Consider the following 12,698-nt stretch of genomic DNA (forward strand, 5'->3'; position numbering starts at 1 on the left):
AAAGTAACTGTACATTCGATAGGGCAATGTCATGCTAGCTGCTGTCTTACTATTTTCATTTTTTACATATTTCTCATTTTCCTTATGCGCTGTTAATGTATGATTAATACTACGGTCCATGTTGTTGTATTCGTCAATTGTCTACGAGCCGTAAGCCTTACTACCAACACATATCAATAGGCTGAATCGGCTTAAGTGTTTTATTTATTATTTATTGTATAGCAGTGGCCAATCCAAAAGTTTATGCTTTTTACGCAACATTCATTTGTTGCCATTAAAAAAATCTATTGCTTTAGTTAATTTTTCATAATTCCTCGATACCTTCCTCAAATTCACTCCTCATGTTCCGTCAGCGATACCAACAGTGTTATTGTATCAGCACATAGTCAATTATTAATTCAATCAATTTCACGGTTCAATTGTGATTTCATACACACAAAAAAGGAGTAAAACATCAATCACCCCACATAAAATGTTTCATTCCTAGACCCTGTTGTTGCAAAAAATAGAGACCGAAGCAACATTCACACACATTGCAAACTATTATAGCCATCACTTATTCAAACCATATTGACTTTAACGCTTACAAATGAGTTCGAGTTTTAAGCGTTGGAAGGCAGTCTGATTCCGCCCACAAAAGCAGTCAGTGTGCAGCGCGCGTGCCATGGAGGCGTCCGAGAAATTCTGCCAGTTTGAGCGTTATTTACGCACCCTTTGCAAGATAATCGGTTTCGATGTGATGACCGAAACGTGGAAAAAGACGTACCAAACATTCATGTCGATCTGTCTCTGCTCACAGTATTTCATATTGATGGTTTACTCGCTGATCATTGCCAGCGACACGTTCGAGCTGTTCAAATCCCTCTCATTTTTGGGGTTTTTCTTTCAGTGTTCGCTGAAGATATACTACACGATCCAGCAAGCACCTCAGTATGCGGTGAATTTTTCGTGCCTGAAGGAAGCGATCTACGAGCGTCACTCGAAAGGGACCCCAGCACAAAAGACGACCATTACCCGGATCATAGACCTGTTGGTGCTCGTGACGAAAGCCATCTCAGTTCTTTATACTTCGTCCTTGTTTATTTTTTCACTGTATCCGGCTTATATGTACTTTGTGGTACATGTGAAGGTACCGATCTTTCCACTGTACATACCGGGGATTAACATCTACTCGGCGTACGGTTATGGCATCACCAATTCGTTTCATATGATGATCGCTGTGTACGGGTTGCTCGGTGCACTGACGTCCGACATTGCCTTCATTATGTTTGTGGTGCATTTCGTTACCTATGGGGGGCTGTTCAAGATTGAGTGTGAACAGTTTGACCAGGATCTGAGTAGTGTTTCGCAGCATTGTGAGTGGGGAACGGTAGTATATAAAACGTTCTGCCGCCAACGGATGCGCGCCATCTATCAGTATCATCAAAGCGTTATCTTCTATCTGGAGTCTATGCAGGAATGCTATCGTAATATCTGCGTAGTGCAGGTAGCTTCCTGTAGTTTATCAACCGTATTCAATCTATTTTTGGCCTTGACGGTAAGTGGAAGCTCTATCGCTACGACAAAATGTATAAAGTTCAGTATCATTTCCACTTCCAGACGGATTGGTACGCAACGTACGGATTTATTGTGATATCTGTGTTTCAACTGTTTGTGTACTGCTTGATGGGAACTGTGATGCAAATAATGGTAATTGATTTAGGGTCAGGGAAGAATAACATAATTTAAACAGTTTTAATATCGTCCATCTAATAAAAAACAATAATAATAATAATAATAATAATAATAATAATAATAATAATAATAACGATATCAATTTCTATCTTTCTATTAACAGAACGAACAAATGATTGATTACATCTCGAATCTGCCCTGGTATATGCTCCCAACCGAAGAGCAGAAGCAGTTTAAGTTTATGCTTGCACGCAGTCAGCTTTCAGCAGAAATAATGATCCGCAGTATCGGTCCGATGAACATGGAAACCTTCACTGACATTATGCAGAAGATGTACTCCGCATTTGCCATGATGTACAGTTTTCTGGTTGATCTTGGCTAGTTTACATTGATATCCAACACAATAGAAATGCTCGGTTTTCCTTGATTGGTTTTTGAATATTAAGTTTATTTATTTTTTTATATATTTTATGTGCTCTCCAAAAAAAAGAAATGATTACTAGAATCGTTATTGCAGTTTTCTGTGTATTCGTTATTAAAATCATGATTCAAATGAGAGATGCAATAATGCTTAGTACATTCTTCCGCACTATAGAAACAAGTTTATCTTTTACCGATAGAATTGATTCATAGCTTTGATATCGAAAAATAAATGTTTATTAAAAAAATCTTATCAATAAATGCAAACATTTGATGTTATTTGATTTTCTTATTTCATTTTTTAGAAAACATTGATATTAAACAAAGTTATTTCGCAGTAGCACGTTACTTATACCCCCTTCCTCCCATTCCACTAATGTATTAGTAGCTTTGGATATGTAGAGTACTTATTCAAATAGTTTATGTCTGGGTGTTTGAGCCATTTTAGACACATACATTTTAATTAGCATGCAGTCACCAACTCGCACGACTCACGGACAATCTACGAATGGATGAGAGATTGACCATCCCAATTCACTTCCGAATGTAAACATTGGTTTTCACTGCGTGCAAGTTGTTAATCCACATTTATCTTATATTTCATTTCCATCGTAATAATTTTTAATTTCTTCATCATGATTTTCAAGACGACTCAAGCTGGATTGAATTTGAAGTTCTTTGTTATCTGTTGAAAATCATGTGTAGAAACTGAAATTTCAATTTGGTACAAATAAATTATTGGACAGCTGTTGAAAATCATATTGCATGTGGTGAATAACTATGTGCACATTCGATAGTGATTTGGAAAATTAGCGAACTTCAGCATACGTTAAGCACGTACAAAAAGTCATTCGTCCGCCATTTGATTGCGATATAACGGTGCCGATTTCTCCATGATTGACGATCATTCAATCGAGTGTGAATTGCCGTCAAAAGGAAAGGTAATTGAAAGTCGCTCAGAATCACACGCTTAATGTGTGCATCATTATTCAAACCCATACGAAGCGGTTCGTGGCACCATTTGACAGCAAGCGCTCCAACAAGGTTTTGGGCGATGCTCACTTTGTGCCTATTTATAACCACTTTAACCTGTCATTTCCAGTGAACGATGACACAGGTAATCACTGTGTAGTAGTCGCAGCAGCAAGCAGCAGCAGGTTGCTACCGCAAAGCAAATATCTCGCGCTACCAATCCGCAAGCGTACTTAAACATGCTTACATGCCCCTGTGGCCCCTGTGTGCTGGCGGCAGGAGGGTTGATAAGGAGTAAATTTGTTTTCGAAGTCCCGCAAATTTGAGAACGGTAATGATAACAGGACGGAGGGGAATGGTTGTCAAAGAAAACAAAGAAACACACGCGCACATGTACGCAAGTACAAAATAAATGTTTAACCGTAAACAAAAAAGCAAAAAGGAAACATGCTTAACCGTAAACAGAGCGCCAGTGGAAGCGTTGGTGTAAGGAAATTGGTGCGGGGAGAAATTAAAAGTGAAAAAATGTCATAAACAGTGACGTCTTTTATGTGCAACGTCTGGCTCCTCTGAAATCCTTCAACATGTTATGGCGTTTGGCGTTGTTTTCTTTTATTTTTGTCCATTTTTTTGTGCCGCTCCACCCTGACTGGATACTCCAAGCGAGTAGAGCAACCGGGTGGTATACGTGCGCGTGCACCGCTTGTCGGCTGAAATGGTAGTTTTTCTCTTGGTGTGTGTGTGTTTGTGTGGTGCAAAAGACAGCCAACTGGAGCATTTGTTGCCACGAGCCAAACTTTTCTTCCTTTCATGTCGTACCTGTAAGTGAGCAGAGTTGCCTGTTATCCTTTCATTTGCTCACCCTGCTTGGGAGTATTTTGTTTTTGAGTTTTCTACCGTTTTTTTGTTGTGTTTCTTCTTTCTTCTCCGTTAATGTTGCTACTATATTTCTATGCTCCTGCCTGCACGCGCCGCTGGAAGGGATCAGCATTATGTGATGATGTTCAATCTTCCCGCCATGCTCAGCGCAGTACAGTCGGTCCGAGACGCACCCGAACAAACGCTACAGCTTCAGCCGCTCGTACCTCACGTGCCTCGGAAAACAGCAAGAAAGCTGAAATAATGTAAAAAACAAGCGAGCGTACCGACCGGTGGGCTGCTACCGGTGCGGGCGCATAGTGCAATGAGTGAGGTGGAATTTTGCTTTGAAAAATAAGATCTGACCCACGCAGATTGAAAGCGGCCGGAAACCTTTCCGGCAACGTGTCAGGTAACGGGGGAATGCAAAGAGCGCCGAGTGGTGAAACAGGTATGGCCACATTAAAAAGCATTCCCGGGGCTGTAGTCTTTTTTTTTTGTTCTACCTTCAGTCTGCCACTCTTCCTGTGTGTACGAAGGAGCGTTTTGTATCTTCTTTGCTGCCCCGAGTGCGGGTCAGAGCTTGTAGGTCGTTTATCAACAGGATGCAAGGTTTGCAACCATCCTGGTGGATGAACGTGTGTATGTGTAGGAGTGGCAGAAGAAAGCAAAAAGAAATGTACCACGGGAAAGGGAGGCAGAGGGAGGGTCGATGCGAAGAATGAAATTAAAAACCGGAACCGGAAAATCCTATTGCGGCTCACCGTGTTTTCATGGAGCTTGTGCTAGTCAGCCGAGATTTCCTGTCACTTTGCTTTGGCTACGTTTTAATATTCATAAAGTGTGTACCGGAGAAAAAAGGCTGGAGAGAGGGTGTGGAATGGGTGGATAGAAGGCAATGCCGGGAAAAGGTAACAACAGAATTCTGCTGCAATAATGCTATTTTCATGTGAACTGGAGATAAAAGTGACAACTAGCGGGTTCATGCAAGGGTTTCATTATTGTGCATTTTTTTTTATTATTTTGTATTTTAATAGTAAACCTTAGGGTTTCCAGGAAAGGCGTGTACCTTTGCTATTTTTATTTTTATTCTTCACCGTACGCCAAAAATTTATTAATACCATGTTTGGGTATTACATGGCAATGCCTAGTATTGTGATTTGTACTCTAGACAATGAAAACCCCACAAAACTGTTCCCATCCCATCAATCGCTATTTGGTGTGCATTTGAGCGACTAAAAGAACATTAACAATGTGGCGAACAGAGTCTTAAGAAGTGCTTTAGTGTAAAACTTTCAAACTTTGCTACGCAAATAAATTATCGTGTTTGTTGTTTTGCTTATCGCATACCTTCTCCATCCAACTTTGTAGAGCAAAGTTGACAGAAAGAGCTGAGAAACTGCCATGGCCGGTGGAAACAATGTTTGCGCCTCCTCATCCCCAAAACAAACGGAAACCATTTAATTCAATTAAAGTAAACGTCGGTCACCACATCCGCGCCCCGGTGCTGTAAAGTTAGACTTCGCCCGAACACGGAATGGATTCAAATTTGTGGCCCGCGTAGAAGCTTTTCCGCAGTTTGGGTTTGCTGCACGCTTGGTCACGCTTGACTTGCTCTCCCCCGGCTTGTTCTCTAAGCGCCAAAGTAAAGAACTATGTTCACGCATTCAGTTACAATTCTATCAATTATTTCGCATTCCACGTCCCTTTCTCACGTTCTTTTCGGAGTTTTGTTTTCTCCCCGCTAAGAGGAAGCCAGTCAGGTTGAAGAAACAGTCAAAAGCTGATGGACTTTGCTGGTAACACTCAGCATAGCGTTTTTATTTTTTGGGCACAGTAGAAAAACGAAGGGCTAAGAGTGAGGCTGAAGCGTGCCAGCCTTTTGTTTCCGTAAAAACTCCACCCGTGGCTACGATGGACATGAACCGCTCAAAACTTGTGTCCCTGGAAGCTGGTAATTGAATGTTTTTATTAAAATTCTTCTGCCAAAGTTTTGGAGTGCCGGAACCACAGAATTCGCCTACTGCCTGCCTTCCTGCTTGTACAGCCCGTACACAAGTGCTCTACCATCGGGCTCGACATATTCAACCGGCTACAGTGGACGTGTGCTGCTATTCGATGTATTATTCGATGGGCTCCTCAGCTCTACGTGGCATGAAAACCGCTAAAGTTTCAGCCAGTCACTCGGTCATACACTACGGGAAAGTGAACGCATTCTTGGAAAGCGAAATTTATCGTTCAATAGCTAATCGCGAGGGAGAAGGTGGAAAATTCTAGAAACTTTACCTCGATGTTAAATTGTGCGCTGCACTCGGGATGCTTCATAAGTTTGAATGTCCGAGCAAATTAAAAGTTTCATGTTGAATTTCAAAATTTGTAGGTATGTTATTAGGAAATGTGTATATTTCTCGTAAGGTTATAATAGTACTAATTCATAATATGCTGCGGCCGGTACAAATACCAGTGTAGTATACTAGGAATTCTTAAAGTTGTCAAACTAGTTCAATTCAGTTCAAGATAGATAAATGGCATAAATTCAAGGATACATGATTTAAGATCAAGGGAGCACTAAAACAATAAATTGGTCGGATTAAGAATTAATGGAAATTTTTAATATAATATTGAAAAAAGGAGCTTCAACGACAAAGTCAAATGACTCACTGCTCAGAAAAACAAAATATCACTCACAAATACTTCTAAATAAGTAATATTTTTAGACAAACATTCACGATTTACATATCAAAACTTGTTCACATTTAGATACAAAAAATACAACTTTATGCATCATTTTTAGAAAATCCAAACAAACACAACACAAAACACATCAAAACACAAATTTCCATGCTTACATGAAACACAACGCAAGGTCTTTTACAATGACTTCCAAGTTCTCTTCGCTTATTTCTCTAGAAAAAAGAGTTTAAACTGGGAGCTTAAGAAGAGGGAATAAACCGATGATAGCTTCCTGTAGAATTTTTTAGCCCTTTTCACTTTCAATCGAAGAAAATCTTCTACTCTCCGGCACAATTCCATTCGGTAGCCATGCTGCCATTCGGTTTTATTTTTATTTCATCTTGAAACAAGCTTTCTCTAACGGTTATCGGTATCGTTTTTGATGCCATATGGTTTTAATAGTCCATGGAACGCTTCACATGATAGTATGCCAGTATGCCTGAACAAGGGCTGAGGGTCGTCTCAGTGGACTTAACGAGTACCAAACAAAGCACACAGCATTTATACCATAGTTGTGTGCTCCAATATATTCAATGAAGAACACGTCAGAGTCAGATGGCATCAGCAAAGAGATTTGTTCAGTTTCAGGAAGTTCTAAAGTATCTAATAATTACGAAACAAGTTTATGGCTCTAATTGTGACATTATAAGAGTTTGATTTTTCATACCACGACCACGCTCCTTCACTTTGCCGCCAGCACCATTTCCATGCAACAAATTACGAATGCATCTTGCGTACAGCCCGGTTGCGAGTATTTACTCCGGCCAAACTTCTTCGATGTTAATTACGACGTTCAGATGACAATTCGTTAGCGTACGCCAAAAGCGCGTTTGCAATGATTAAACGTTTTCGCACCCCACCCAGCACGTGCTACCCTTCCACGACCACATTCGCTTTTCCTTGCAAAAGACAACAACAACAAAAAAAAAAACGCAACGGAACGGCACAAAACCCATCTTACAGAGCATTTTAAAATGAACTGTCATTTAATTAGCAATTTTAATTGCTTGCTAAAAGCACTTACACAGCACGGCAGACATCACCTACAACTTCCAGGCAAGCCGGCTATTTTTTCCACCACCGCCTGACACGTATACTTCTCCGGCAAGGAGCAGTAAATTATCTACCGAGACTGATTTACGTCTGCCAGTGAGCAGCAGCAGCAGCAGCAGCAGCAGCATTTTGCATGTCCTTTGTTGAGTGGGACGGGTCCCTTTTTCTCATTTTCATTTTGCAACTTTTCGTTTTAATGCTTCCGCTCTCAACAGATTTGTTTCTGACCGTCGCGAAACAACCAGGCCAGCTTGAAATGGTGAGTTGCCGATGCATCTGTGCAACGGTGACGGTTCGCAACGGGTCGCCATTGTCTGTCACTCGCGAACCGTAACGTGGATGGGACAGAGCGTCAAATTAACTTGCGCCAGAACTGAAGCCAACCGTTCGGTGTCGGGAGGGAGTGTTTAATTCGTAAGCGGTAAGCATGCTCGTGATGAAGATGTCAAGTTGCTGTTAGAATAGGAGGAAACTTATCACTGGGTGCGTCTGTAATAAATCATCTCCAGTGCTTCTCTATAGCGTTTTGTTGTTGCTGATGCGACTTCAGCCCAAAGAGCTGCTGCAGAAAGAATGGTTAAGGGTAAAGTTTTCGTGGATTGTTAATTAGCAATAGGATTATTTCATCGCTTCTGCAAAAGACTCATTTGGTAAGCATGGTTTCGATTGGTTAAGTCATATTTGTATGGTAAATTCTTATTCTTAATTTTATCAAGACGCTTCAGGTGTTAGGAATCATTGTAATTAAACCTTGAGATTCCGGAAACCAAAGTAACTTCACCAACATATAACAAATGTAGTAACAAAATTAACACTAAAACGTAGCAAATTCTAAGATTTTCTCAACTCAAAATCTCATCTTAAAGTCATCTTGGGTTTAGCCTTAATCGCAAACATTTGAGGAAACGCACTCAATCCACTGCTTCAAAAGCAAGTGACGATCTTTAGCAGATCCACTTCGAAAAAGCTTACCATGAAATCATTTTCCTTGCAAACTAGCCCTTCGCCAAACGAAAGTCAACGTAAGACTTGGTGAAAGTTTTTCCCCGAATGTAATTAAAAGAAAATACGGTCTGATTATAGTTTCGCTTTGCAGTTGTTTCTCAATGCCGGCACACCAGTCTGAGTGTATGCAGTTTTCAAGTTTTATTTCTTTTTTTTTATACAGTTTTTTGTAAGCTGCAGTTCCAGAGTTCCTGTTCGCAGACACGAAGCAAGAAGGGTTAGTGAGCGCTTTGAGCTGTGGAAGTTTGGGTAGTTTAAATTTTGAATTTCATTCATTCGCACCATTTCGACCCTTTTGCCGTGAGTCGGGAAAGCGGGAGCGACACGTCGTCAAATGGTTGCGTTAAAGTTGGTTAGTCACAGGTTGGGTTGGGATGCTACGTGCAGTGCAGAATGCAAGCGAAATGGGTTAATTACTATTCCGAACCACGAGCCGGTCCGTGCTGGCGTCTGCACGAGGATCCACGGTAAAAGAATTATCCTTTGTCAGGTGTGGATCGTTTGATCGTACATCCGTTTAGCCGGTGGTCGGACGATCCGTTTTGTTTTTACACTAAGAAATAGTGCTGCAAAGAAAGTGAGAAAAAAATGAGATAAACAAAACACAGAAAGTAGTTTCAATAGCTTATACCACATCGATTGAAGTCCAACAAATACAAAAAAAACCCACAATTGCATGAATTTCAATCTTAAATGAAGCACTTCAGCTTCGCTGAATTTCTTTTACTGCCTGCATCGAACCGGCAAGAAGTAAAACCATACTTGGCGGCCTACGCCTGACCCGCACCAGCGGTGTCACGTTAGCCGGAAGCAATTAAAAGTTAAACTTTTTCAATTAAAAACTTGCCACGCGAGATGAAAATATTCGGCGAAGCTGGTGTGCTTCGGCGAATCGGATCACTTCCAGTGCAATGTTGTGGCCGCGATGAAATAGATTTCGTGAAGGGTTAAAATGTGACGTGGCAAAGCCGGTCGGCTCGGTCCGGATCGCTCGAGTTTGGGGAAAACTCGGACGGCCATATTTACCTTCGGATCGGACTGCTTCCAGCACTTGTGCAGCCAGAACGCCTTGTCGCAGAGTGTTTCGCCCTCGGGATAGAGGCACCGCTTGCCCATGTGCATCGCGATGTCGTGCATCGAGCTCGGGAGCGAATCGTGCAGCTTCTCCAGATGCACGTCCCCATTGTCGTCCACCACCTTGGCCTCGTGGAAGAGACAGTTCATGTAGCATTTGAGCTTTTCGTCCTCGTGGATCTCCTCGTCGCTGAACTTCTTGATCGCTTCTGAAAGGGGATGAATCAATGTTCAATTTCGCAAAGTGAGGTACGCTTCTGTTGGCGCAGTGCCTCCAAACACAAGACTAATGTAATTGCTGAGACTCACCCTCAGTAACACCCGTCTTTCCGAGGCAAATATCATGCAGTGGTTTCAGTGCCTCCAGCAACTCGGGCGGAGGATATTCTGCATCCCGGCGTGGTGTAGTGTCGCCCAATGTCATGGAACAGCACACCAAGGCAACAAACACGAAGGTCACTAGCTTCATGGTTCTAGAACTGTGTGGCAAACCTCAAATCAATACTCCTCCTGAAGATTTGAAACACACTGATGTTGAAACTGATGAACGGTTGCCCTTTTTATAGACGGTATATTGTAGTTGCAATGGTCCAACAATTAAGCAGCATGTTTCTATTGCCTTGCAATGATGACATTACACTTCCACCATGCTAGCTAATTACTTCGCTGCCAACTGTTTGACCGATGCCCATTAATTAACACAGACGAGAGTCACCGATTCTAGCGCCGTGACCTCCCTTCCGGCAGCAAGAGACAATTTCGGTACGGAGCGAATCAAGTTTTGACGCTGCCCGGAGTTTTCCTTTCGCTCTTTCGCGCACTGTCTGCTGTCAGTGCTAGCGAGAGGATGGCAGCGGAAGAAATTTTCGCTCCCCAAAACAGCGACAACCAACACTATCGCTCAATCATCGGTGTTGACAAATCAATCACGAGCAACATGTTTTAGCATTATCCCCATTAGGGTGTCGAAAGTTGGTATGACCCAGTGAAGGGCCCGGGATAAAGACAACATAATCATCGTTTCTTCCACTGCTGCCCGGTACACTGGGATGGTCGTGCGCGGGGCAGAACAGCTGGCGAGAGGGAATTTGTTTGCACACTGCTAAACATAACATCGAAGAAAAATAAACTTAATGGTTCATTAAGCAACCCATGCTAGTAGAACAAAACTTTTCCTTCGGCAGCTCCACAGAAGCTTCTTGTTAGCGAGCGTGCTCGTATAAATGTGTGTGTGTGTATTTGTTCCAAGGAGAATGTTTTCCGAAGTGATTTTCGCACCGTCACCCGTGCTAGGTAGGAACGATGAAAAACTACCCTGGTGAGGGGTGAGATGATGACATGGTAGAAAAAGACGTTGCCTCCGTTTTGTCTTCCCCTTGTTCCGTTGTTTAATTCGAGACGAAATCGATGTGTTTGTCCGCGCCTAAAGCGTTACTCGGCTCGCAGTAGAACAAAAAAAAAAGTGATACGGTCCATCAGCGTTCGCAGATCAACCGCATGGGTGGCGGTGTAATTAAGTTCATGGGTAGAAATAATTATGCGCTCCACCGTTACCCAACGGTGGTAAACAATTAGCTCACGAAACGTGCCATTAATTTGTGGGCACCGCTGGTTGAGCGACTAGCTGTCCGGTTCGTTTCAGGTAAAGTGCAACAAAGTTTAGTCGATAGCTTCAGGAGAGGCATGAACATTAAAAATGATCTTCATACAATGTGTTGACAGTGAGTGAACGGAACAGCGTAACGAAAAAAGGAAAAGAAATATTTAAGTAAAAGTGATAAATACATTGCTTCTATGGTATAATACAAAAATGAGGAACTGAAAAATGAGCTTCTAATTAATGCCCTATCACATTCGAGAATTCGGAGTGGACTTGGTACGTTAAACGGCGTTTGACAGGCTTTATCTCGTTAGGAAAAATGAATTGATCCAGACCAATGTCACGAGACTCTGTCAAGAACCAATGGTCCAGACTCTGTCAAGAAGCACAATTCCACTGTCAAAGAGTAAAATGATGGTTTTTAGAACACTTAGAGCAGATCTGAAACTGGCTTCGTAAAATAACTCCTTCGGCATACAATTATTTTTCTAAATTGAGAAACATATTTTAAATAGCATTCCGTTCCATCATTCTGAGCGTGTTATTATGATAGTGAAGCTGAAAAATTCAGAATTTATTCCTGAAATGTAATAGAGCCTGTGTAAACAATTGTGTATAAGTTATCTAAATATGTTTATTTCCGTGCTGTGTCAGTCTCACAGCTAAAATATATTAGTATATTACAAGCAGCTAGTAGGCTTGTTCCGATTTAAATTGCACAAAAAAATTGTAGGATTAACGAATTAAAGCTACACTGGTTGTTACGTAGCAGAAAAGGGATAACATACAGGAAATGTTATATATAAAATGGAACATAAGGAACAAGTCTAAAGGAACAGTTTAGTACTTTATACGCCTGTGCTTCAAGTATATTTGTCTTTTATGCTTTTTAATTTAACATCTTACGCAACTTAGCTCAATCGAGAATTGTAATATGAAAGAATGTGTTTGTATAAAAACAAAATCGAACGGCTTTCATGTTGCTTGCATGTTCGCTCCTTTCATTCGTTTTTTTGTTGGTTTTTGGTTAGGGTGTGACCATTCAGCGCTTTTGAAGAAAACGCCCCTTGAAAGCCTTCATCATAAATCATCAATATGACACTCTAGCTGCGAACGGTTCAAAGCTTACCGGTAGACGAAACCAAACCAACACAATCCTACATGTCAGCGGAACTCTATGACCCTGCTCGATTGGAATCAATGATCCATAGCCCAAGACCTGGATGTTGTACAGACAAAAGTTTTCAATAAGGCCGAATTCGTTAAAAAAAACTTTTAGCACTAGGGGAGCTTTGATTGTCATTTTTTA

The 12,698-nt window shown here is 41.4% G+C and overlaps 2 protein-coding genes across 2 annotated transcripts; one reads left to right on the forward strand and one right to left on the reverse strand.

Moving 5' to 3' along the window:
- Positions 1-664: 664 nt before the first annotated feature.
- LOC121590548 (putative odorant receptor 83c) lies at positions 665-2,056 on the forward strand. The gene is made up of 3 exons (XM_041910324.1): positions 665-1,537; positions 1,600-1,689; positions 1,838-2,056. Exons 1-3 carry the CDS (start codon positions 665-667, stop codon positions 2,054-2,056), a joined length of 1,182 nt encoding a protein of 393 aa, XP_041766258.1.
- A 6,744-nt stretch (positions 2,057-8,800) lies between these two features.
- On the reverse strand, positions 8,801-10,572 carry LOC121588507 (general odorant-binding protein 83a-like). The gene is made up of 3 exons (XM_041906527.1): positions 10,099-10,572; positions 9,742-9,998; positions 8,801-9,281 (listed from the first exon to the last, which is right to left on the reverse strand). Exons 1-3 carry the CDS (start codon positions 10,256-10,258, stop codon positions 9,264-9,266), a joined length of 435 nt encoding a protein of 144 aa, XP_041762461.1. The 5' UTR covers positions 10,259-10,572; the 3' UTR covers positions 8,801-9,263.
- Between the last annotated feature and the right edge of the window lie 2,126 nt (positions 10,573-12,698).

This window comes from Anopheles merus, chromosome 2R (assembly GCF_017562075.2).
Source record: "Anopheles merus strain MAF chromosome 2R, AmerM5.1, whole genome shotgun sequence".
NCBI lineage: Eukaryota > Metazoa > Arthropoda > Insecta > Diptera > Culicidae > Anopheles > Anopheles merus.